At 45.6% G+C, this 27,348-nt stretch overlaps 1 protein-coding gene and 1 long non-coding RNA gene across 2 annotated transcripts in view; one reads left to right on the top strand and one right to left on the bottom strand.

The window, feature by feature from the left end:
* LOC143434730 (uncharacterized) overlaps nt 1-7,366 on the bottom strand; it is a 15,576-nt gene extending 8,210 nt beyond the window's left edge. The window contains exon 1 of the long non-coding RNA XR_013104461.1: nt 6,628-7,366. This is a non-coding gene — a long non-coding RNA (uncharacterized LOC143434730). The remainder of the gene's footprint in view (nt 1-6,627) is intronic.
* Pcp4l1 (Purkinje cell protein 4 like 1) lies at nt 5,043-27,348 on the top strand. The gene is made up of 3 exons (XM_034520394.2): nt 5,043-6,187; nt 25,009-25,063; nt 26,090-27,348. The coding sequence occupies exons 1-3, from the start codon at nt 6,179-6,181 to the stop codon at nt 26,230-26,232; spliced, it is 207 nt and encodes a 68-aa protein (XP_034376285.1). The 5' UTR covers nt 5,043-6,178; the 3' UTR covers nt 26,233-27,348.

The following is a 27,348-nucleotide window of genomic DNA, read 5'->3' as shown; positions in this document are numbered from 1 at the left end:
ATTAGACTACTTCCTGCTGATTAAGGGCATCAAGTTCCTTGGAGCCAGTTTCATCTTCACTGTCAGGACGTCTAATTTCTGGCTGCTCTTCAAGAGGACACAGTTTCAATTCCCAGCACTCACATGGTGACTCATAACTGCTCCAGTTCTAGGGGACCCAATGCCCTCGTCTGGCTTCTGTGGGCACTGGGCACACATATAGTACACAGATAAGCACTTACATACATAAAACAAAATAATTTAAAAATAAAATAAATTAGAGTTAGAGAGTTTGTATGATGGTTAAAAATACTTGCTACTCTGGTAGAGGGAACTAAGTTCAGGTCCCAAGGGGAGCTCACAATCACCTCCAGCTCTAGGGGTCTGATACCCTCTTCTGGCCTCCTTGGGCACCAGGCACACATACAGTGTATGCAGGAAAATACTTACATTGAAAAATAATTTGTTGTTATTTTGTGGTTTTTTCTTTTCCCTTTTCTCTATCTATCTATCATCTATCTATCTAAAAGAAGTTCTGTTATGTAGCTGTGGCTGTCCTGAAACTCGTTATGTAGACTAGGCTGAATTTCACAGAAAATCACTTGCCTCTGCTTCCCAAGTGTTGGGATTAAAAATACGCACCACCATAACCAACAAAAATAAATCTTAAAAAAAAATGTTAAAAAAATAATTTTAAAAATCAGATCCTACAATTAGATCTTTTTTCCCCCATTATGCAGTATTGTTAGTTTTTTTCCCCATTATGCAGTATTGTTAGTTCCTTTGAGTATACAGCTTATTAAAAAAAAAAAAGAATGTTTTTTATACTGTCTTAGTTAGGGTTTTACTACTGTGAACAGACACTATGACCAAGGCAACTCTTACAAAAGACATCATTTAATTGGGGCTGGCTTACAGGTTAAGGGTTCAGTTCATTATCATTAAGGTGTGAGCATGACAGCATCTAGGTAGGCATGGTGCAGACAGAGCTGAGAGTTCTACTTCTTCATCTGAAGGCCGATAGTGGAAAACTCACTGCCAGGCAGCTAGGATGAGGGTATTAAAGCCCAGGCCCACAGTGACACACCTAGTCCAACAAGGCTACACCTCCTTATAGTGCCACTCCCTGGGCCAAGCGAATACAAACCACCACATTCCACTCCCTAGCCCCCATAGACTTGTTCAAACACATGAGTCTATGGGGCCATACCTAAACATAGCATAATAAAAGAAGACATTTAGACCAACTCCCAAAGCCTCCATAGTCTACAGCAGTCTCAACAATGTTAAAAGTCCAAAGTTTAAAGTCCCTTCTGTGACTCATCCAATTACTTAACTGTAATCACCAAAGCAAGACAGGAAACCAGCTGGGCAAACTCCAAACTCTGCATCTCTGTCTGATATCAAAGCGGTCTTTAGATCAACTTTTTTTTCCATCTTTGTTGACTGCAACACACTTCTTTCTCCTGGGCTGGTTCCACTCGCTATTAGTGAAAGAGTTAAAAAATTTTAAACCTTCCACAGATAGAGTCAAGAGTGCAGATCAGCTTGTTCTGCGCTCTGGGTCCTAGGAAACTAGCTATCCACAAGACAAATTAGATGAGATAGGAGTTCAGAGCTGGGAGGCCCGTGCACCCTGGATACCAGGAGAGTTTGAGTTGGGAGTTCTCAATGTGACCGTGCACCCTGGATACCAGGAACAAAACTAACCATAAGATAGATTGAATAGGGTTTGAGCTGGGAGTTCAAGTTAGCATGCCTGTGCATCCTGGATACCAGGAACTTGGCTGATTACGTATAGGCTCTTAGAGAATATCCTGTTCCTTGTACCCTGTCACAAACTGAATAATGGGCTGGGACTTTCCACAGGTGCTCTCCAATAGCCCTCCCTTACTCCCCCTGGGTTGTGGTTCCCCCCTGAGTTGTGATTTTGGGCTTTAAATTCTCTCTGTCTCCAAAGCCCTGGGGTCGGACCCCACTGCCCCTGCGTGGGTCATGGGTCTTGACCTCAGTATACTGATTAAAATATACCTCTTGCTGATTACATCAAGTTTGGTGTCTGGGTGGCTGAGAATTCCTGAGGCTTGGGTGAGGTCCTCCATTTGTAGAAGCCTTACATTAGGAGCTTTTCTCAGCAGATAGTCCATGGCTCTGGCATCTCTTACATCTTAGGGTCTCCAAGGCAACTGCAATGTTACAGCTTCTTTGTTCAATGTCTGGGATCCACACACGATCTGGGATCCTCCAAAGGGCTGATGTCACTTCTCCAGCTCTGCCCTCTGTAGCACTCTAGGCTCTGGTGACTCCACTCCACTGCTGCTGCTGTTCTTGGTGATCATTCTATAGTACTGGCATCTCCAGTATGCTGGGTGTTCTGCTGCAAGTAGGCTTCACCAGTCAGAGCTTTTCATAGGCTTTCTTCATGGTGCCAGCCCTCAACTTCTTTAGATGACCCCTTCAGGCCTGAGCTGTCAACTGCAACTGAGGCTGCACCTTCACCAATGGCCTTCCATGGCCTCTCACAGTGCCAAGCCTCAGCTGTTCTTTATTATGCCTTCATACCTTCAAAACCAGTACCACCTTGGTGATTCTTACACATTACCAAATATAGCTGTAGAACAAGGTACACCCTTGGCTATCTTTGGAACACAGCTTCTTTGTGCTCTCAGAAAACACTTCCCAGGAGATTTCACCTCAGTGATGCTGGTCTCTTCTTAATCACCACTAATTTCTTGGCTCCAGCTAACCGGCATCAATTGTCCTGGTAGTCCCTTCTATTCTTGATTCTAAAACCAGAGCCATATGGCTGAACCTGCCGAGTTCTGCTGCCTGCTGGAGCTGGAACATGGCCCCTTGTTCTATTACATCATCACCAGCTTTCTGTTTTCCAGCTCCTTCACTGCCTAAGCTTGGCTGTCCTGGATCTTGCTCTGTAGATTGACCTTGAACTCAACATACCTATCTCCTGGGATTAAAAGTGTATACCACCACACCTGGACTTTTCTTCACCTAGAACTTGCTCAGTCCCAGGAACCTAGGATTTAGTGCCATTCTCCTTCCTGGTGCCCCGTTAATACTTGAACCATGCATTTTGCACTTTTCCTTTCTCAGCTTGCTCCTTTTCATTAAAATGTTCATTTTAAGAGCGAACTTTATCGGGCAGTGGTGGTGCACGCCTTTAATCCCGGCACTTGGGAGGCAGAGGCAGGCTAATTTCTGAGTTCAAGGCCAGCCTGGTCTACAGAGTGAGTTCCAGGATAGCCAGGACTATACAAAGAAACCCTGTCTTGAAAAAACAAACAAACAAACAAACAAACAAACAAACAAGAGTGAACTTTAATAACCACAGGACAGAATTTATACCAGGCTGTTTTGAGACTTCCTTTTTCAAAGCAATTAATTTAAAGCTCTTGACCTTAGCCTCAGGCAGACTCTTCAGCCAATAGTGAAAAGTAGCCATGTTCTTCACCAAAATATCTCAAAAAACAGTTTCTATGCCATATACTAAAATTCTTCTTCATTGAAACCTCTTGGGCTAGGTCCGCACCATTCAACTCACTCTCAGCATCAAAGTCTTCCATATTTCTACTAGGATGGCCCATTAAACTCCACTTAAAGGATTTCACCACTTTCCAAATCCAAAGTCCTCAAATCCACATTCTTCCAAGCAAAAGCATGGTCAAGCCTTTCACAGCAATACCCCAGTCTCTGGTACCAACTTCTGTCTTAGGGCTTTTCTGCTGTGAACAGACACCATGACCAAGACAACTCTTATAAGGACAACATTTAATTGGAGCTGGCTTACAGGTTCAGTGTAGCAGGATACTTATTCTGATACATTGTATTCCCAGTGGAGCTCAGTGATTAGGCAGTAGAAGAGGAGGGGGAGCTGGGAGAGAAAGGGGAGGGAAGAAATAGAGGAAGGGGAGGAGAAGAAGGAGGCTATCAGCCATGGAGAACCACGGATCGGTCGAAAGCTGTCCTGGGTAGCAACTTCTATCAAAGGTTAGCTACTGGGTAACAACTCTAACTGTGTGGGCATCTTGTTGATTGAGCATTTCTAAATATATAAATCCTTTAGATAATCATTAAGCTTTAAGAGTCTCATTTCTACTGGGTACTGAGAGGATGGCAGATATTGTCTGGGGTTTTAGCCGAGCTTTGTGGATGCAGCGTGGTGGATTGGCAGCGCCATCCCCCACGTTGACATCTCATGGGTGCCAGGGCCTGTGCATCTAGCTAGCCAGAGCACTGGTCAGAGCAGAGAAGCAGCAGGAACATGGTGGCTTCCCAGGAACAAGCCAGACTGGGTGCCATTTTCTAAATCTCACCCCTACAGTTCAGAGGTTCAGTTCGTTTTCATCAAGGTGGGAGCATGGCCCATCCAGGCAGGCATGGTGCAGGAGGAGCTGGAAGTTCTACATCTGCATCTGAAGGCTACTAGTGGAAGACTTACTTCTAGGCAGCTAGGATGAAGGTATTAAAGCCCAGGCCCACAGTGACTCACATACTCCAACAAGGCTACACCTCCTAACAGTGCCACTCCTTGGGCCAAGCGTGTACAGATCATCACATACACTAAAATTTATTTACTGTATGTGTGAGTATATGCCATATTCTCATGTTTGTGCAGGTGCCTGTGCAGGCCAGAAGAGGATACCAGATACTCTGGAGCTGGAGTTACATACACAGTTGTGAACCACTGGATGTATTTCTGGGAACTGTACATGGGACTTCCGGAATAATAGCAAGTGCTCTTAACTGCGGACCCATCTCTCCAGCTCTTCCACTAAAATTTAAAGAGAAGACATAGTGTAGCCCATGAGATTTATATGAAATTCAAACTTCAGTGGTCACAAATACTTTTATATCAGATGCAGCCATAACCGTTTGTTGACATAATTGTTTGTGCCAGTATTCAAGTGCAATGGGAGATGGCTCAGCAAAGAATACATAGACCCTACAAAGAACAAACATTTATTATTTGATTGATACCTGGAAAGCTAACAATTCCTAACCTAGATGCTGAACTCTTGTTATTGTTTCAAAGATCGTTTCATAGCAGCAAGAATTAAGGTTTGTTTCACTGATGACAACCTCTTCAATACTAATCAATTGTTCATTAGAAAGACTCCAGAGGAGTAGGCTGCAGAGTGAGTAGGAGCTAGCCTACTTAGAACTTTAGTAACGGAGGCAACCAGATTCCTATTAGCAACAGAATCAGAGGGTCTCAGATAGATCTTTCCCCCACCTTCCTTATTTCTAACCCAACGGAGGAAATGTATAAACACAAAGAGTCAAGTTAGAAAAAAAAAAAAAAAAAAAAAAAAAAAAGACTGAGATCTGAGAATTCCGTTGTTGAGAAGAGACCAGACCACTGAATGGTTGAGCCCAGCCACAGTTACAGTTGTAGCCGTCTGTGCCTGTACCAACCAAACAATATATCTGTGAAAGCTGAAAGTATCGGGGTTTGGATGACTGAAGCTGTGAGAGATTTTTTACAATACCGACAAGTACAGTAGGCATGAACAGTTAAAAAATTTCCTTAGATAAAGACAAGATAAGCAGAACTACATTTAACTAAAGTTATCAGAAGGTCCGTGCATTCACTTGTGTTCTGTTTCTTTTCTTCTTCCCTACTTTTTCCCTAAAAGATATCTACCATGTGGGGCTGAGCTAAGGCTCAAGCACATCAGCTGTTCTTCCAGAGGACCAGAGTTCAGTTTCTTCAGCTACTACTTACGACTTCTCTTTCCTTTCCCGGTTCCCTACTTTGTTTTCTGTCTTCTCATCCCCCATGGTCTCCCCCTCCTTCCCGCTCTCTCCCTCTTACCCTAGTTTGGAAATGCAGCAGATTTCTGAGCCTGCCACCACTGGGTTCAAGGAGCTGTCAGTCTGAGCTAGGCAGAGTTTCTATTGGTTGGGTTGGAGGCAGGGACCGCAGCTCTCTATAAAAGGTGGAGCCGGTCAAGGCTCCGGGAGCTGCTGACAGGACCAGGTCAGAAGGGGCTCCCTGAACAGTGCTGCAGCCAGAGCGCCTGGGGCAGCACGAAGCAGCAGCTCGCAACGTGCACTCTTCCCTCTGAGCCCACCAGGGCCCCTGCCCTGGACCTCAGCAACTCTCGGCCTTGGTCCACGCAAGCATCTCTGAGGACCCCTTGCCTCACCTGCGCCTGCCACGCCCCGTCCGGCCGCCAGGATGAGTGAGGTGAGTGGTGCCACTCGGCATACCCTTGCTACCTCCCGCACTCCCGGCCAGGGCTGCGGCAGGGAGAAAGCTGCGACTCCAGGTCCCCGGGAAGCTAGAGGTACTCTCTCTGGATGGACGTCACTACCCCTCTAGGAAAACCCCCCGTCTCCCGGTTCTCTGAAGCTACTGGAAAGGGGGTGCTTTTAGCCTAACAATTGCCGATAGTGCTTTGGGGAGGGGGATGACTGGAGTCAGCTGTAAGCGGGAACTGAGCGGGGTGCTTATCCTCCGCATTTATCTTATTTCTCCGAGGTTCCCATGGCTTTCTTTCATGCCCTCACTTCAGTTCTAGGATTGTGTGGTCCTTGCACTCCATAAGCAGCAGCCAACAAGAGCTCCATCCCTGGCCACCTAACTCCCTTCAGGTGGCACTTTTCAGTGAGGAACGATGTGGGTACCTGCGGTCCATGAATACTTTAGAGGAGGAAGGCACATCTAGCACCTGGGGAGATGTTCTCTTCCAGAGTAGACTTCCCTCTGCAGTGCCTGTTACATCTAAATCTTCGCACGGGTTCTGTGGTGATGGTCACGGGAGCCAACCCGGTCCTTTAACTGGTTGACTCAGTTCAAAGAACACTGTCCATGGTAAGACTTTAAAAAGACCTGTCCCTGACGTAATTTGTAGCATCCTGGGCTGATCTTCTTATGAAGAGACAAGATTGTCGCTCCCAGATGATGTTGGTCTGAACAGTGGCATCTCATGCCTTCCTTCTGCAGCCCCTTTCCTAGTAAGCGCACCCTTGTGTTCAAATGTTCATTGTGTTTCTCAGCAGTATGCCGCCTGGTTGTGCTACTTAGTAGCTATGCGGCTTTGGGAGCATCCTTTAATTTGTCTGTGCTTCAGCTTTTTATCTGTAAAGTGAAGGTAATACTGGTTGTTCTAAAAGATTAAGTTATATATGCCAAGTACTTTAAACACTATCTAGTGTCTAATAGGCACTCAATCTGGAATCCGAATTAGCTAGTGTGTGTGTGTGTGTGTGGGGGGGTGTGTTTCAAGTTAGTTGGTTACAGAAAACCAGCTTAAGAATTGCCAAGCTTCCTTAATGATAGAGCACTTGCCTAGCATGGGTGGAAGGAAGTTCTGGGTTCAATCTCCAATACTGAAAGCAAAGGGGGGGAGAGAGAGAGAGAGAGAGAGAGAGAGAGAGAGAGAGAGAGAGAGAGAGAGAGAGAGAGAGAGAGAATTCTCTGGAGCCCTGGTCTGTTTAGATGGGAAAGATGAATATTTTCAGTAGTTCTGCTGACTCCTACCAAAAGTTATCACCTAGGGAGTCAATTAGTGCCAACTGCTATGTTGTCTTGGTTGCTATGTCCACTGAGTTTATCCTGGAAAATCCAGCTCGCTTGGTGGGCTGCAGAGGAAAGAAAGTTTCCAGTACCTCAGCTCATTGTGACAGTGACCATGGCAATCTTGCAGAAAGAAAATAATAATAAAACGAAAAGGAATGACCTTCTCTGGCTTTTTCCAGCTCTAACATGAGAAGGGAGACTTTCTTTGCTCTTTTACCCTGCCAAGGTCTAGGGTCCCAAACAGTCATCCCCAGCACCACACTTCTAAATCTGACCATTTTAATCCAAGCCATCCCTTTCCCGGGAGTTTATCTGAAGACTATGCTGACATGATTTGTGGTCAGTGTGTGCTAACATGAGGAGACACGCATGGCCCCTGGGAAGGATACATGGTAGAGGACTTTTAAAGTGACGTTTAGTGAAGTGCAATGCTGTTGCGTGGTAAGAACAGTTCGGAGTGTGCTTGGTGAAGTCAAATCTGGGGCTACTGTAGACAGCAGCTGAACTTGACTCGTCTTAATTAGGGGCTCTGCAGAACGATAAGGGTAGGATCCGTCAGTGGGGACTCTGTACAAGACTACTCAGCCTCTTAAGCTGTCAAAGCAAACTGGGGCTAGCTAGCAATTTAACCATCCAGGCTGCCTCCTAATACAGAGTGGAGCCTTGCTTCAGGGATGAATATTTATAATATCCAGAGACAGCCACCTGGGTGTACACGGAGACCAGCTGTTTCTAAACCAGAGCCCCAAGGGGGAGATCTCTTTTTCCCTACAGGGTAAGAACCAGTCTGTTTTCTTCTTGTAAGAAACTGATAAAATCGGAAGTGTCGCCCAGAGCGCTAGAACTCAAGGATCTGGTTTCCTTCAGCCCTGCCCCACGGACCCCCTCTGTCCTGTCGATGTGCCCAGGCTGGGAAAGCCATGCCCCTGAATCTCCTGTAGGCTTCACTACCCCCGCCTGCTTATTTTCCTGCTTCAGAGACACTGCTTGAAATGAGAAGGTGTGAGATGTCTTTAAGAGACTGACGTTTCCACTGAGGGACAACTGGGGAGGGGGCTCTGGGTCAGGGAAGGATCTGGAGGGGCTGCAGAGCGGGATGGCTGGCTCTGCTTTCCCTGGGTGTCTGTCTGCTGTCACTCAGTACTGGAGCGGAACAGCTCTGTGACTGCATGCTCTTGTGCACAGGAGCTGCAGGGAGGGACTCATCTCCAGCTTGTCTGTGTTCACTGCTGGAGGCAGGACTTGATTGCTGTGAATCACAGTCTGTCTCCTGTCCTTTAATAACTTTCCCTCTGGTTCCGGTGAAGCTTGGGTGTGGGAAATGTGTTCAGTCCCAGAGGGCTTTGTCCTATAATCCCTTTTTATGCAGTGTAGCTGGCTGCAGAAAACAGAACTGCAGGGCTTTGTATGAAGCGGTGGCAGTTCTCCTCTGTGAGGCACTTGGCTGGGGAATCCTTTGGTCCAGCAGTCATTCTGCTGAAGTGGAGTCACGGATTACCGGCATCAATTCCCACAGTCTCCCGAGTTTTAGCTGGCAGAGGATAGAGCAAGGGACAGATCATCTAGATCATTAGGAGAGAAATTAAAGCTGCAGTTCTCCTCTGTTAATCTTCTGAGGTGTTCTTACCTAACGGAAACAAGATATTGCTCTTTAGGGCTCACTTTCTCTCCCTGTGCACATCTGTCTTCATCTGCAATCTTTCCCCACCGAGGACATTCAGAGTGATGCAGTTCTAGTGAGCTTTCTGTGAGCCAGTTGTTAGGGGAACTTGCTATCCAAGTTTCTCTTCCTCACTGATGCTTTATTATTTATTTTATTATTATATTATCTTTATTATTATTTGGTTAAATTGAATATAAAAACATAGGACTTAAAACTTGTTATTAGAATGTCTTCTATCACCGGGCAGTGGTGGCGCACGCTTTTAATCCCAGCACTTGGGAGGCAGAGGCAGGTAGATTTCTGAGTTCGAGTCCAGCCTGGTCTACAGAGTGAGTTCCAGGACAGCCAGGCTTACACAGAAAAAACCCTGTCTCGAAAAAACAAAACAAAACAAAACAAAACAGAATGTCTTCTATCTTCAGAAATCTGTTTTCTAAAATAAGGAACCTTCTTGCTCATCCATTTGGCTTTAGCTGCTTGACTAAGACTTTTCTGGTTGATGAGAAGCTGATGGTTTTGTCATCTTGAGATCTGACTAGCGAGACGGCTCATTCTCCCAAACAGCAGCCATGATCAGGTATCTCACAGAACGTCAAGTTTCTGTGGGGCAGGGAGTCATAGGGAGTGTGGTGAGTCTGACACATCTTTCCTGCCTGTCTGTGGAGGGCCCTACCAAGCAGACGCGATGGACATTGTGAACCTGGTTGAGGAGAAGAAGAGAAATCAACCGCTGTCTTTTCAAAGCGTTGGCTCTGTGGGTGCTTACCGATTTTTACGTTCTACTTTTCAAGTCATTTTTTTTTAATAAGTCTGGCTTATCATAGAAAAACTAAAGTTGGTTCTGAAAAATTTCTTCAAGGTTAAAAGTCAGGTATATCTTTTACTGGGTAACCTCAAAATGAAATATCAAGACATTTTAGTGATAGAATTTTAGATTTGCTGAAGGGCTCTACTGATCCTCTGATCCCATTTTCTGACTTCACAGGTGAGGAACCTGAGCCCAAGTCTTGTCTGAGTTTGTATAGGACCAAAAGACAGGGGCACAGCACTGCTGATGTCTCTCTCCAAATGGACTTTCTTCAGGACTCTTTTAACTCGTTGCCCCATTGAATATAGAATAATTTCATTTACATATGCAGCTTTAAAAAAATAGCCCTGAAGATTGAACCCAGAACAGATACTCTGTCACTAAGCTATCTCTTCCCTTTACATTTTAATTAATTAATTAACTTCTTGAGAGATATACTTGTGCCTTGGCCACCTCCTCTTACTACCTTCACCTCGCAAATGAGAAAATTACAGGCACTTACCACCGTCCCCAGCCCCTTTTTATGTTATGTTGAGACAAGTTTATATTAAGTTACCCATACTAACCTTAAACTTGCAACTCTCCAACTTCTGCCTCCCAAGTAATGGAATTAGAGGCATGTATCGCCATGTCTAACTACCTTCAGCCCTCACCCCCAAAACACACACCTTGGTGTTCGACCTAGGATCCTACTATGTAGCTCAAGGTGCTCTGGAAGTTTCTATACTCTTTTTCTAACTCCTGAAGAATGTTGCCTGAGGTTGTACTTCCACCACCATCTGCACATACTCACATGTATATACACATCTGCCACCTGTATCACACACACACACACACACACACACACACACACTAAGATAAGGGACTGCTCAGAAGCAGAACTATTTTCTAGAATGTGTAAAGCCTTTGAGTTCAACTCCTAGCACATACAGTACATGTCCTCCCTCACACACACACTAAACTCAGTGAGACAGATTTGTAACTCCTTTGTGATGGTGCACATCTATAATCTAGGAGGTAGAAGCTGGGGGATGAGTTGGAGGCCCTCTTTGCTATGTAGCCAGTTCAAGGCCAGTCTCAGGTATGAGGGGAGACCCTTCATCAAAAAACAAATGAATGAGCAAAAATAAGCAAAGGCTAAGGCTGTAGCTCAGGTGGGAGACTGCTTGCCTAGGGCGGACAAAACTCTTAGTTTGATCCCCAGTACCGCATAGAACAGGATCCTAGAATCCTAGCACTCAGAAATCGGGGGCAGGAGTTTCAGAAATTGGAAAAGGTACCCCCACCCCATGGTAGTGAGTTTGAGGCCTGGCTGGGCTACATGAGAGCTTAGGAGAGGGAGAGCCAAAGAATATGAGAATCAGAAAGAATGAGAATTAGTGAACAGTACAGTGAATGCCCTTCTTTTTAAAAAATGAAATCTGCATTCCTTCAAAGTGTCCTTTAAAAAGGCCCAGAGGCCTAGACTTGGTGGCTATGTGTGGTGGTATGTGCCTATACTCCTAGTACTTAGGAGATGATAGCAAGAAGACCAGGAGTTCAGCCTGAGGTACTTGAGATCCTGTGTCAAAACAAATAGGGGGCTGGAGAGAGATGGCCCAGTGGTTAAGGGCACTCATTGACTGTTCTTCCAGAGGTCCTGAGTTCAATTCCCAGCAGCTACATGGTGGCTCACAACCATCTGTAATGGGATCTGATGCCCTCTTCTGGTGTGTCTGAAGATAACTACAGTGTACTCATATACATTAAATAAATAAATCTTTAAAAACAAATAAACAAAACCCTACAACAACAAAGCCAAACAATGAATTAAGACTTTGTGATATTCTTCTCACCATTCAGACTCACTAAAGCCTGGTTTGTTTCCTTCTGTCCCTCCATCTTCCCTTCTTCCTTCCTGCATCGATAGCCTAGTCTGACTTAGAACTCATTGGCTCAGCCTCCTGACTACTGCTCTTACAGGGCTGAGTTATTACCACATACCACAGGGGTGAGCTCTCATCATCAACCCTGAAGCTTGATTTCTGCTTCCCACTCCAGAAGTCCACTTCCGTGGGACTCCAGAAGGCATTACCTGGTTCCCAACCCCCACCCAGGAAAAAGAGGTGTCATTTACCATTCTGTTGTGTTTGGTGCTGCCTCCCTCCCACACAAAGGCCTCCAGCTGAGTGTTTGCTTTGTAGGCTGTAGGGGGATTAATAAGTTTATTTTAGAAAGTTACCACCGCTGGTGGGATGCACATTGAAGATTATAGTAATAAATGAAGCTTTGGCTTGTCTCTCTCTCTCTCCTCCCCCCCCCCCCAACCCCGACTCCTCAGTATGGGGTAAAGGCTCAGCTCCAAGCTGTGTGCAGAGTGCCACAAATAACCACTCTTTAAACTGTGGCAGCCCGTGCTGGGGGGAATGGGCAGGGGCTGCTGACTCATTGCATACTATGAGTTGGCAGGGGCAAAGAGCTCTGCCCCGACTGGGGGGGGGGGTACTGCTATTCCAGGAAGCAGAGTGAGTGGCCAAAGGGAGAGGGGCAAACCAGGGAGCTGGTGCTGTTTAAGGTCTAGTGGTAAGAGGCATCTGAGACGTCAGCCAGTCTTTAGGAGAGCAATGTGCATACAGAGAAACTAAGGGTTCTTAGTTCTTTTTCTGTTAGTATCTTGAGGGTGACCTTGAGCAAGGCTTTCTGAAGCTGTTTGAGGACTGCAGCTGGTTACTGCAGAAAGAGTTGAAACAGTTCCAACAGATTTCCAAAAACAGCAGTCCAGGGCAGGGTCATGGGATCCCAGAGGCTTCTGTAAATCGGTTAGCAGTGGCTGGCATTGAACACTGGGGGAGAACACTCTGATGGGGGATTAAGAAACAAAGCCTCTTACCACCCACCACCTGGAAAAATATCCACTAACTTGTGCTCCCTTTTCGTCCTGAAAATCGAGTTTGTGAAATCTTGAATTCATGCCAATATAAAGACAACGGTGGGGGGGGCAGTTTGGGGGAGTTGGTTTTGGTTTTTGGAGACACAGGTTTTCTCTGTGAAGCCCTGGGTGTCCTGGAATTCACTCTGTAGACCAGGCTAGCCTAGAGCTCACAAAAAATCCACCTGCCTCTGCCGCCTGAGTGCTGGGATGATTAAAAGTATGCACCACCGCTGCCAGGCTTGGGGGTTGGGAGGTAGGCTCTTTTATATTTAGATTTTTTTAGGCAGCAAGCTTATTTAGCTTTCTCTGACCTGGGTATCTGTGGCTGTCCAGCAAAGCTAATCGTAGCAGTAGTAGAATCAGTGTGTTTTTATCTGCACGGCACCCAAGTCATGTCACACACGTGCAGTTGATCCTGGTTATTGCCGCCATCTGTGATCTCTCTTTAAAGAGCCGAGGCGTGTGGAGCGTGTGGAGCGAGCCGAATAGCTTACCCTTCCCAAAACTGGTTTTAACTTACTACTTGGAACAGAGGAGGGGGAAACACTGTCAACCATCCTCTGGTGAGGATGGTTGCTGTGGCAACACTACTAAAGGGGAAAGTGACAAAGGAAGAAAAGGAGGTGAAGGGAGCGGGGTGAGTGGGTCCTGTGTAACAGTTGAGTTATGGGGTACCTACTCCCCAGTTGTGGCCAATGGGAAGGATCAGCTGAGCTGCTGTTGTGTGGACTGCCTTTAGGTGCTTTGCCAACACAATGCTGACTCATACAATTATTTTTGGATTTAGACTTTTTTTTTTTTAATCTTTTTGTGTTTTCTTTCTTTCTTTCTTTCTTTTTTTTGAAGACAGGGTTTCATTATATAGCTCATGTTGGCTTTGAACTCATGATCTTGACTCAGCCTCCTTGTGCTGAGATTACAGGCATGCTGTACCATGATTGGACACAACCATCTTTTGTTTGCTTTTGTTCCTGGATTTTGGGGGCCAGGGTGGTGGATCCTGGGAATTGGCAGCAAGTGCTTTTTGTTGCTGTTTTCTAGATGGGGTCTCTCTGGAGCCTTGGCCAGCTGGAACTGGATCTGTAGACCAGGCTAACCTTGAACTCACAAAGATCTGCCTTCTGTCTCCCGAGTGCTAAGATTAAAGGCATGGGCCACCACTACCCAGGTCTTGCTTTTCCTTTTTAAAGAGAGAATTTCTCTATTATGTAGCCCTGGCTATAGACCATGGTGGCCGCCAACTCATAGAGATATGCCTGCTTCTGCCTGCTTCTGCCTCCTGAATGCTGGGATTAAAACCAAACCTGGCTGCAGCCAGTACACTGAGCAACCTCTCCAGCCTCCCCTGCCTCTCCCTGATGTTTAAGACTTATTTTCATGTGTCTATGAGTGTTTTGCTTGTATGTCTATGCAAGTGAACCATGAGCTTGCCTGGTGACTGAGAAGGCTGGAAGAAGGTGCTAGATCATCTGAAACTGGGGCTTCAGGGGGTTGTGAGCCTACATGTGGACTTTGGGAACAGAACCTTGATCTTCTGCTAGAGCAGCAAGACTCCCAACCACTGACTCATTTCTCTAGCTTCAGTAAATTTTTTAAAATTTATTTTAAAACATATTCTATGGTGACTCAGGCCTGCAATCTCAGCCCTCAGAAGGTTAAGGGATTGCATGGCTTTGGTATAAATGAGGGCCATATAGTGACTTCCAGGTCAGGATGAGTTATACAGTGTAAGACCATGCTAACACACACACACACACACCCCAAACCTCTGGAATACAAGTTCTTTCTGCCTGTAGCTTACACCTCTCTTCTTTTAGGAGAAACTTCAGTTTATAATGCTTTTCTATGAGTTTTGCTTTTGCTACAGCTAAGGACTTTTTTTTTTCTATCCTAAGGTTGAAAAAACTCTCCCCTTATGCTTTATTCTAAAATTTTACGCTTAATTGTGGCCACCACCTCACTGTCCTGAGACCAGGTTTCTATGCCATGCGGTAGGCCTGCAATCTTGTCCAGGCTAAATTGACCTCAAGCCTGCCTCAGTCTTCCTGCCTCCACTTCTTTAAAGTTTAGGTTTTGAATCTGTTTGCAGTTGGTTTCTGTAAGGCTCAAGATGTAGTTTCAAGTGATCTTCTTTTGTCTGCTTTCCAAAGATCGTCCAGTTGTTCCTGTACTGCTTGTTGAAAAGAAGCTCCCCTCCCCACTTCCTGCCTGTTTTCAAGTCACATGCATTCCAGCCCTTTCTCCTCTTCTTTAATACCTCTTTCTCCTGGTCATGCCCCCTGCCCCCCCCCCCCCCCCCCCCCCCCCCCCCCCCCGTCTATTTTCTGCATAGGAGAGAAAACCTGCTATTTGTCTTTCTAAGTCTGGTTTATTTCTCTTACCATAATGATCTTCCTTGTCCTTTTAATATTCCTGTTCCTCAGACCTTGGCCCCAGGTCTGCTTCTTTTCACTCTAATGGTACTTGGAAAAGGAATTCACATCAAAAGGGAGGAGGGAGGGCAAAGAGAGGGAAAAGGGGAAGGGGAGTTACATTAGAGAGTAAAAGGGCTGACCCTGTGTGTGGTTCCTGAGCTTGGGAGCTCAGGTGACCTACAACCTGGTCTGACTGTCGATAAAAGGTCTGGGAAGGTGACGATGGGGGAGTTTGGGGCAAGTGTACAATGCTTTCCTATGCTCGGATTTGGAGGAACTAAAAAGGGCAGATGACTTTTTGGAGGGAAATGCTATGGAAAGAGAACATGGCCCCCATCTGCATCTTAAAGCCTAATGGGAAAAAGAAAAAAAAATCCCCTAACCCAGCAGGCCTTAGTCATCCACTCTCCCTGTGGAGCAGAGTCCACACCTCTGAGCTGCAGAGAAAACAAGAGCACAGTCATAGGAACTGCCAAGTGATGGAGCAGAGCATTGGGATACATCAGACCCAGAGAAGGGAGTAGGAGGAAGGAATACAAGAAGGTAGGCAAGGGAAGAGGTCGGGGCTCTCCAGGGAAAGTGAGATGGGATGTGTTTCACAGTTGCTAATTAGTGTTTGGTACAGAGAAGTGGAAACAATTAGTCCTGTGTGGGCAATGGCACTGCGCTGAAGCCAGCTCCAAGCTCACTAGGACAGGAATAAGAGTTCTGGATGTAAGCAAGGGAGTTGTTTGCTCCGGAAAAGAGTGCGAATGCCGTGCACTGGGAATTCTCAGACTCTGAAGGGCTAGTATCTGGGCCTGTGATCGAAGAATCTGAATATTCCCTGGGAGTCAGTTCAGTGTGTCAGGAGCCTCACAGAGCAAGCACCAGGAAGCAAACCCCAAATCAAAGTGGTCCAGTCAACAAGTTGAGCAAGAATCTGAGTGGGGATATGGGGTCTGGGATAAAGTCCTCACATAGCATGTAACATTGCTCCATAATGAGAGGGTAGGGCCCAGCTCCCCACGGTCTCCAGTATATACATGAAGAAGGTGTCATGGTCTCCTGTATGAACATGAAGAAGGTGTCACAGTCTCCTCTATGTACATGAAGAAGGTGTCACAGTCTCCTCTATGTACATGAAGAAGGTGTTAGAATTGTGAATTGAGAAGCTGCTTGCGAATTCAGATTGAGAAGAATTTGGGCTCAGCTGCTTGACTGTTGGTATGGAATTCAATGATGATTCCAAAGCTCTTCCTCCTAGGGACTGCTCTTCTGTATGGGATAACTTTTATAGTCAGGTCATTCACATCAGACCACTCTCCTCAAGTGTATGTGAGTGAATTCGGGTGTACACAAACACTTTACTTGGAGATCTAGATATCACACAGCATAACGTTCAAGAAACCAGACTCACAAGCTAGACTGCCTTTCTGCCTTCAAGTCCTGTCCTTGTGACTTAACTATATGACCTTAGGCCAACAAATTAACCACTCCTGATTTCAGCTCCTGGTTTGAGAAATGAGAATAGCAAAACCTGTTTTATGGAGCTGTTAGAAGGAGTCAGTATGTTAGTGATTTCAACAGTGTATGCAGAAGTAACAGACCAGTAGTAGTATCTATGTGATTGTAAATAGCAAGGCAAGGCTCATTACCAAGTCCTTGATTTCAATCAGTTTTCCTAGTCGGACCCTGTAAGGAAGAGGTTCTCAACCTGTGACCTGTGACCTGTGACCCCTTGAGGCGGGCAGTTGAATGACACAGATATTTAGAATATGATTCATAACAGTAGCAAAGTTATGCAGTAGCAACAGAAATAACTTGCTGGCTGGGTCACCACAACATGAGGAACTGTATTAAAGGTACAGTGTTAGGAATGTCAAGGACCACTGTTGTAAGGAGTCGGCAGATGTTGCTGAACCATTTTATCGATGTTCTGATCTGAAAGCAGAACATCCAAGAGCTTTGTGACCCACACCTGCCTAGAATGTGGGCTACGATGAGGCTGAGAAGCACAGACCCGCTGGAGCTCTTGACTTGATGGTGCTCTTTTGGAGAGGGTTTTTTTTTTTTTTTTTTTTTTTTTTTTTGTTTGTTTGTTTGTTTTGGTTTTGGTTTTGGTTTTTTATAGAGTACCGGGTAAACTTGAAGTCTGGATGGTCTGATAGCCTGCGGATACATGTACCAGACCGTCCTGGTTCATCTAAAATTGATTTTCTAGAAAACAACCTAGAACATTGAGGCAGAGAACAGGGACCAGTGACCAACTGAGTAGCATACAGAGGCTAGTCCGACTGTCCCTACCCCCAACAAGTCACAAACAGCTAAATCTAGAAATGCAGTGCCCACAAGTAGCTATTTTGAGAGCTGGCTAGAAAGAATGGAGGGAGGAGGGGCAGGAAGAAGAATCCCTAGCACTTTTCCATGGATGGCGTGAGGGAGCTTTCAAGGGGTGTTGTGGGCAGTGGGGACCTTATGATACTCCTTTCTGGCCTCACTAATGGAAACTCTTGATCTTGGGTTATGATCCTTCATAAATATAACCCAAATGGAGCTAGGAACCCCTGGGGAGCCAGATCACAGGTACTGCTGTATCCCAGGGCCAGGCCAGGCTTGGAAAGAGGGAAGCTGGCAGGGCAGAAGAAACGTGGCAGTCTGTGTGGTTTAGCCCTGGCATATTCCTCCTTAGAGGATTTGGCTCCAGATGAACTGACGTGAGAAGGAGAGTTAAGGAACAACCTGTTAGTTATTTTTCTATCGCAGTGATAAAACACCTTGGTCAAGGTAACTTACAGAAGAGTTTACTTGAGCTTATGGTTCCAGGGGATTAGAGTCTATGATATAGGGTGGGGGTGGAGGGTGGGGTAAAGAGTCAGCAGGTGTTAGGAACTGGATACTGAGAGCAGAGGCTGAGGGCTCACACTCTGAACCAGGGGCACAAAATAGAGAGAACAAACTAGAAAATGGTGTAAGTCTTTAAATTCTCAAAGTCAGTCTGCCTCCTCCAACAAGGCCACACTTCTTGAGCCTCCCCAGACAGTGCCACCAACAGGGGACTGTTAAATGAAAATATCCCCCAGAGGCTCCTGTGTTTGAATACTTGGTTCTGAGCTGGTGGAACTGTTTGGAAAGGACTAGGAGGTGTGGCTTGGAAGAGGTTTGTGACTGGGTACAATTTTGAGGTTTCAAAAGACTTAGCCATTCCTAATGTCTCTGCCTCCTGCTTGTGATTTGGTTTGAGATGTGAGCCGTCGGCTGTTCCTGCTGCCATGGCTTCATTCCACCATCATGAACCCTAAACCTCTGGAGCCGTGAGCCCTATTAAATGCTTTCTTTGATAATTTGCCTTAGTCATAGTGTCTTGTAGTCAACCATCCAGAGAAGTCGTGGCAGGAACTCAAGGCAGGGCCCTGGAAGGAGCAGCTGAAGTAGAGGCCATAGAGGAATGGTACTTACTAACTTGCTCCCCATGGCTTGCTCAGCTTGGTTCAAGACCATGGGGCTGTTGAACTTGCCTCCCAATCTATGACTCTTATATCTGGACTCTTGGCTGTCCTATCTCACTGAACATGTTCCATGCTGTGCTTTTGCAGTGTGAACAAACTCTTTGTGATGACAGTATGGCACAGTGAAAGGTGTTACTTACTAGATTGTTATACTGACCATGTGCAAAAAATAAGGTAAACATTAGTTAACTCAGAAAAGATCAATGAGAAAAAGAATAATGACTGTGGACCAGTCATCCTAGAGTTTCAAAAATAATCTCTCCTCTCACCGAAGCTCTTCTGGTCTTCAAGAGACTACTAGCAGGGCTTCCCGGGGTTTCAGAATGTTGTTTGGTATGCTTTCAAATCTCCCCAGCTCCCTATCTCTATAGCTCAGGCTGTCTTAGAATTTGTAATCCTCATGCCTTAGCCTCCCAGGTGCTGGGATTACATATTCATGTCCCCAAATCCAGTCTCAGATGTTAAGTTTTTATTAATTTTTTATTTGCTATGTGTATGCATGCATGTTCTAATGGGCATAGGTATACCCGTGTGTGTGGGTGTGCCTGTGTGGAGGCTACAGGCTAACCTTGAGTGTTCTTTCATGGGTGCTATCAGAGTCTCTCACTTGCCTCAAGCACACCAATAGGCTAGGCTAGCTGATGGAAGAGGCCCAGAAAGCCACCTATTCCTGTCTCTTGCTGTGTTAGAATTACCTTGTTTCTTTATTGGTTTTTGGGGATTGGACTCAACTTCTCACGCTTACACACCAAGCACTTTTTAAGCTAAATTATCTCTTCAGCCCTAGCCTCAGATTAAAAAAATATGTATAATAAACACATGCTATCTTTAAAAGTTATTGGACTCTATCAAATGACTTAGGATATCTATTGGCAGGAAGAGACACCAGGACCATGGCAACTCTTTTTTTTTTTTTTTTTTTTTTTTTTTTTTTTTTTTTTTTACGGTTCCAAGGGAGGAGGTTTATTCAGGAGATAGGGCAAAAGTGGGGGGAAGAAGATGGAAGAAGATGGAAGAAGAGAGGAAGAAGAGACGTAGAGGCCGGCCATGAGAGAGGGAGAAGGAAAGGGGGGAGGGCGGAGGGCACAGAAAAGCTAGAGGCAAGAGAGCAAGAGATTAAGAGATTAAGAGCCCATGACAACTCTTATAAGAGAAAGTATTTAATTGGGGCTGCATGGTTTGAATATGCTTGGCCCGTGGGAAGTGGCCCTATGAGGAGGTGTGGCTTTGTTGGAATAGGTGTGGCCTTGTTGGAGGAAGTGTGTCACTGGGTAGGTGGACTTTGAGGACTCTTATTCTCAAGTTCCGCTCAGTGTGGAAGACAGTCTGCAAAAGACAGTCTCCTTCTGGCTGCCTTTGGATCAAGATGTAGAACTCTTGGCTCTTCTAGCACCAAGTCTGCCTGGATGCTGCCATGCTTCCCACCATGATGATAATGGACTGAACCTCTGAACTGTAAGCCAGCCCCAGTTAAATGTTGTCCTTTATAAGAGTTGCCTTGGTCATAGCGTCTCTTTACAGCAATAAAACCCTAAGACAGGGGCTCACTTACAGTTTCAGAGGCCTAGTCCATTATCATCATGGCAGGGAGTATGGCAGCCTGCAGGCAGGTGCTGGAGGAATAGCTAAGTGCTACATCCTGATCTGTAGGCAGAGAGAGAACCACCACACTGGACCTAATGTGAGCTTTCCGAAACCTCTAAGCCCAACCCCAGTGACACCCTTCCTCCAAGGCCACACCTACTCCAAAGAGGCCACACCTCCTAATAATGCCACTCCCTAAGCATCCAAATATATGAGTCTAATGGGGGCATTCTTATGTTTGGTTGGTTCTCAGAATCGAAACCAGGGCTGTGAGCATGCTAAGTACCTACTCTGCTACTGAATGTCACCCAGCCAGCCAGGCCAGTGCCAGTTTATGACCTACTTTTTTTTTTTAGATCAGGTTTCACCTTGGTTGTCCTGGTACTCACTCTGTAGATCAGGCTGGCTTCAAACTCACAGAGATCCCCCTGCCTCTGCCTCCCAAGTGCTGGGATTAAAGTCATGCACCTTCATATCTGGTTAAGACACTTTTCTATGTTAAATAATAGTATATCACCATTTGAGTGAGTGTGGAAGGGCTTTATATATTGGGGTGTGCATGTGCACAAGTGTGCATGCATATAGAAGTCAGAGGTGGGGTGTCATTCCTTACACACTAGCCACCTATTTTGGGATGGGTGGGGAGACAGGGTCTCTTGTTGACTTGGAACTTGCCAAATGGCTGCCCATCAGAGATCCACCTGTCTCTGCATCTTCAGAGAGATGACAGATGTGTACCAGCTGCCTTGATTTTTATCTTGAATCTAAGTATTGAGCTCAGGTCTTCATGCATGCCCACTACCCCATCACTAGCTGTGCTGTCTCCTCAATCCACACCTCACTATTTATTATGTTAATATTTTTAACCTTAAATTTCTTTCTCATTTTTTGTGTCTGTTTAGAGTTGAAGTAAATTAACAATTTGTAAGAGCTGGCGAGACAGCTCAAGAGGTAAAAGCACTTGACATGCTGGCCTGAGTTCCATCCTCAGAACTCACATTGGCAGTGTGAACAGACTCCTGAAAGTAGTCCTCTGTCCTCCACAGTGCACCATGGAACACAAATCCATACCAATGCACATGTGTTATGCACACACACACACACACACACACACACACACACACACAAATCAATAAAATTAAATTAAAAAAGAAAATTTGGGCCAGATGTGAAGGTCTTTAATCCCAGCACATAGGAGACAGAGGCAAAAGGATTTCTGTGAGTTCAAGGCCAGCCTGGTCTACAAAATGAGTTCTAAGGCAGCCAGGGCTACACAGAGAAACCCTGTCTCAGAAAACCAATGATGATGATGGTGGTGGTGATGGTGATGATGATGATGACGACAATGACAACAACGACGATGACGGCATAGAGTTCAAGTTCTAGCGTTAATTATTAAATTGTTCAGGAAGAAAGAAAGACCCACCCAAGATCATGGGCTTGTCAAAGAATTTTTTTCCCTACAACTTTCTATATTTTGAAGGCTATCTTGAACTCCTGGTCCTTCTGCCTTATCTCCCAAGCACTGAGATTAAAGAGCCTGCGTTTCTACACCTAGATCCTCATAACTTTTTACTAGACTAGTTTACCAGGGTTGAAACACTAGTCCAGTGTGCATCCACATGTTCTGAGTAGTGTGGCCATTATTAACACATCAGCACACTTGGTCAGCATATGAAAATACAGTGGCGTGAGGACTCGGTCTTCTTGTGTCCACAAAACTAGGTCTACCATTTTCTCTTTGTATGACTTGGCCTTGGGTGAGACCCAGAGCACTGTTCTAAGCTTGTCTCTTCAGCTATGAAATAGGATGATATCTCATGGAATTAATTAATAGGCTAGGTTTGGCACACAATAATAATTGCCCAGTAATTATTCTTCAGTTACCTGTCTCATCTCCTCACTGTGCTGGCTCACTGTGCTGCTGTGTCAGCTTGATTCAAGCTCCAGTCATTTTGAAAGAGAGAGAGATTCAGTTGAGAAAAAACATTGGTCAGATTTTCCTGTGGGTAAACCTGTATCATATATTCTTGATTGATGCAGGAAGGACTGGCTCACTGTTGGTGGTGCCACCTCTGGGCTGATGTCCCAGGGAATTCTAAGAAGACAGACAGGGCAAGCCACTAAGCAGCGCTCCTCCATGGTCTCAGCCTCAGCACCTGTTTTCAGGATTCTGCCTTGAGCCCTGCCCTGACTGACATCAGTGATGGACTGTGTGTGATGTTGACTGCTGAACTGATATTAACCCTTCCCTGCCCAGGTTGCTTTTGCTTGTGGTATTTATCACAATACAGACACCAGGACACTTCCCCTGGATCTTACTTGATTTCACTTTAAGTTCTTGCTGTTAACCTCCAGAGGGCTCTTGCACTCTCTGCTGATCCTGCTACAGGACACCTGTTGCTCACTGTCTTAGGTAACCTTTCACTTATCACCATCTTCCTTCCCACCGTTAACACCTCTTACTGCGTACCTATCAGATGACAACTGCCCTTCTGCTTTCACTGAGAAAATAGAAACCCTTTATAGAGAGCATCTGTACACTCCCAGCACACCTGCCACCTTGCCACCTTGTCCCATGCTTGCAATCCTATCTGTAAATGCTGTGCCAATAGCTGTGTCTAAGGCCATCCCTTCCACTCATATACTGTATATGTTTTTTCTTGATTATTCAAGTCATCACTCTGCTAAGTATCCTTTCTCTCTTCCATCATCAACTCTTCATTATTAAATCATTCCCACCACCATTCACATCTCCTACCCTAACAAACTCCTTTCTACAACCCATACCCATCCCAAAACATTGTCCAGTTCTGCTGTCTTTAAAAGGAAACCTTTTTCATAGTGTTCTCTGTCCTCAAAACTGCATCTGCAAATCTAGCTTATGTTCCCATGAAACTCCTTTGAAGTCTGCATACTCTATTGCTTCGTCACTGTGATCCTAGTCTAAGCCCCTCTGTCTTGTTTACACCAATGTAAGACCCTCCTATTTCCCCTGTGGGGTTTCTCTTTCTCTGCTATAGTTTAATCCCTGTCAGCTAGAACAATCCTTTAGAAGCCAGGTGGTTGTGGTGCACACCTCCAAGCACTCTGGAGGCAGAGGCAGGTGGATCTCTGAGTTTGAGGCCAGCCTGGTCTATGTGTAGAGCGAGCTCCAAGACAGCCAGGGCTATGCAGAGAAACCCTGTCTCAAAAAACAAAACAACTCCCTCAAAACCAGGATTTGAGGATGCAATATGACCAGCCTTCTCACACTCTGCTGCCATGCCTCCTCAGCCACGATGGGCTGTGTCCTTTCTGAAACTGTAAGCCAAAGTAGATCCTTCCTTATCAAAAACAACAACAAAAAACATGCTAGAGAGAGGGCATCATGGCATCCCAGCACTTGGGAGGTGAAGGACTGGAGGCAGGAAGATTAGTTTAAAGGCTGCCCTGTCTGCATTGTAACCCTTGTCAGATGAGCAAGAGACATCTCAGCTCACTGATAGCTATCCCAAACTTTTCCAAAATAAAACAAAACAAAACTTTTCCTGATCTTCTCCTTAGACCCCCTCCCTTGGTTGACTGTTCTGAAGCAGGAAGTGGGAACTTCTTTTTTGCTGTTTCTCCTCCTTGGGAGTCATCCTTGACTCCCCCTTTATCACAATACCATTTATCCAAGAAGAATCACCTTGATCACAGTTTGAAAATAATACTCATAACTTCTTGTGTCCCCTTCATGGCCACTGTTCGGATTTAGGCTTCCATCTTCTCTTGCTTGGCTGACTGCAAGCCCCTAACAGACCCTACATAATCTGCTCCCACCCATAGCTAGGCCTGATCTCCTTTCCATCCCTCCTTCTTTCTTCTTTCTCTCTCTCCAGTTAAGCTCTGCCTGGATCCTGCTGCTCTTCAAGGAGGCTGGTCATATTTCCACCCTAGGGTCTTGCCACAGATATCCAGTCTTTATCACTTCTTATAGCTTTTTGCTCCAGTGCCACCCTTCAGAGAGTTTGGTGGGAAAGCATTTGCCTAGCATACATGAGGCCCTGGATTCTATCCCCCCAGTGCAAAAAAAAAAAAAAAAAAAAAAAAAAAGTCACCTCCATGGTTGACCAGATAGCCTTTTCCTGTCAACTATGTAAAGGCCTGCTCCTCTGTCTGTACCTGTTCTCATCACTCTCTGCCTTGCCTTTTCTCTGGTACTTTTTTTTTCCCATCTCACATCACAGTCACCTTGTTTGTCTGAGTATCCCTGGAATGAGTTCTGTGAAGGCATATTTTCTCTATCTGTTTTGTCCCCACAGTTTCTGGACCATCACTAAATACTGAGCTAATTATTTTTGAAATAAGTTTCCATTAAATAGCTCACTATGTGGCCCAAGTTGGTCTGGAAGTCACAACACTCCTCTTGCCTCGGTCTCCCGAATGTTAGGATCACAAGCATCCTCTATCATGCTGCACTTATTGAATGAGCTTTGGTGAGTTTTCGATTGAAAGCAAGACCTACTTCTTCAAAAGTCTTGGGAAATTCGCCTAGTTTTGGGAAAGCTTGAACATGCATCAAAGATCTGAGGGGCCGGCACCTTCATGCTTCCACGTGTCTCTCACCTCTCACATTGTTTTTCTTTTCTCCCAGCTTAACACCAAAACACCTCCAGCAACCAACCAGGCATCTGACCCTGAGGAAAAAGGTGAGTGAGGTTGGACCAGGCTGTTAGGAGAGCTAATGGAGGTGAAAACTTGATCCAAGAGTTGTAACTCTAGAAGATGCTAACATGGATGTCAAAGAATGGGGTGAGGGCAAGAAAAACAAGCGGCTACTATGGCGCGGGGTCTGGCTACGTTTTCCTAAGAAACAATCGTATCAGCATTTTTCTCTTGGCTTTAGCAAGTAAAGTCTGAAATGGTTGGGAAATGCATGTAAAATGATGAGGGGCCAGTGAGATGGTAAAACACGATTATTTGCCAAGCCTGATGACCTCAGCTCAGTCGTGTGGGGGCCCCATATGATGGGAGGCGAGAAGTGACATTCACAAGTTGTCTGTCTTCTGACCTCCGCACATGGGGCATGCACACATGCCAAAATAATAATAATTTTTAAAAGTAAATCTTTTAAAAAGATTTACTTTCAAAAAAATGCATATGTATGTGTGTACACCCATGGTGTGAATTTATGTGCACCACATGCCTGCAGGTGCCATCAGAGGTCCTGAGGCTTCAGAGCCTCTTTAACTGGAATCACATGTGGTGGTGAGCCACCAAATGTGTAACCTTGGTCTTCTGCCAGAGCACCAAGTACTCTTAACCACTGAGCCATTTCTCTAGTGAGAACACAACAACACAACAGTGAGTGATTAAGAAGGAACTCATCAGATAATTGTAGCCACTGTTCTCCATTAGAAATTGAAGGCCAGAAGCATGCTTTGCGATTTGAAGTATAGGACTTGGGAGTCAGTGCTGACAGAAGGCATTTGTCATTTGATCCAAGAGTAGCAAGACATCTTGAGGCTGCTGTGTGGATTACAAGCCTAGCACCCTAACTTTTACAATCATCAGTAACCTGTAGCCCCTGAGAAGATAGGGTGGGGTTGGGTCGGGGGAGGGGACCTCAAGTTGTCTACCTGAAAGTGGACTGTAAGTGCTGTCTTTGAGGTTTGGAGGGAAGGGCTGGAATCACCTGGGTTGACTCATCCAAGTGTGTCTCCAACTGTCTACAGGGAAGCCTGGCAGCATCAAGAAGGCCGAGGAGGAAGAAGAAATTGACATTGACCTGACAGCGCCAGAGACAGAGAAGGCCGCCCTTGCAATCCAGGGCAAGTTCCGGCGATTCCAGAAGAGGAAAAAGGATTCCAGCTCCTGAATGGCCAGGCCTCCCCTTTACCCTTCTACTTCCTCTCTCCCCTCCACAGCTCTGACTCTCACAAGTCTCATCCTTTCATCCCTCTAGCCTCTCCCCGAGGCAAGCTTAACCTTTATATACTCTTGTCTCAGGCTCTCTTAAGCCATCGCAGTAGTAGAGGCACAATGACATGGGAAGGCGAAGTCTCTGGTTGGTAGTCACTAGGCTGAGGGTGGATCAGTCCACTTAGGAGAACTAAAGGTTTTGAGGTTTGACTCTCCCCTTCGCCTAGTGCTAAGGGCAGGAGGGAAAGCCCTCAAAGTGCAGAGTCTCAAGGTGGGGCACTTGTAGGCTTCTGTCAGTTGTACCATTAACAACACTTCAGGTAACACTTTCAGCTCCTTCTGCACAACCCCTCCCGTCTCCCATGATTCAGCTACAGTGCAGCTGCCCTTTCTCCCGGGCAGACCTAAATCAGGGAGCTTGCAAAATGTGGGGTGCATGCCTTTAGTCTCAGAACTTGCAAGGCAGAGGCAGGTGGATCTTTGTATGTTCAAGCCAGCCTGGTTGACTTAGTGAGTTCCAGGTTAGTCAAGGTTACATAGACCCTGTCTCAAAAATACAAAAAACAAAAACAAAACAAACAAAAAACCTGCCCGTGCAAAACTAAATATAAATAAGTAAGGCAGCTTAATGCATTAGTGCATGCTGAGTAGGTTCCTCCCAAGGAAAGGATGCTGGGGTTGGCAGAGGTAAGGAAAAGCTTCCTTCATCGTCCAGACTGAGGTCAGAAGAGCCAGAGATGGCAGAAGGTTCAGGGACTATCGGCCGGGAAATGAAAACTAAGAAATGTTTAGGAAGGAAAGCAAAGCAGAGACAGTCAAGATGTCTGAAGCTACACGCTGCTGTTGTTAACTAAATACTTCATGAGGGGGCTCTCTGGCCTTTGCTAACCTGCCTACCTCTTTACCCGCCCCCATCTCTAGAGATCCCCAGAGCCATGTGAACCAAGTGACACCCCTATAGTTCTCAACCACCTGCTGTGGAGTCAGGGCAAACATTGCTACTGTTTGTGACTTTAGCATGTTTAATAGTTATGACAATAAAAAAGCCCTCAAATGAGGCACTGAACCTCTA

This window comes from Arvicanthis niloticus, chromosome 16 (assembly GCF_011762505.2).
Source record: "Arvicanthis niloticus isolate mArvNil1 chromosome 16, mArvNil1.pat.X, whole genome shotgun sequence".
NCBI lineage: Eukaryota > Metazoa > Chordata > Mammalia > Rodentia > Muridae > Arvicanthis > Arvicanthis niloticus.
Note: the sequence above shows the minus strand (reverse complement) of the source record. Positions and strands in the feature narration are given on the sequence as shown.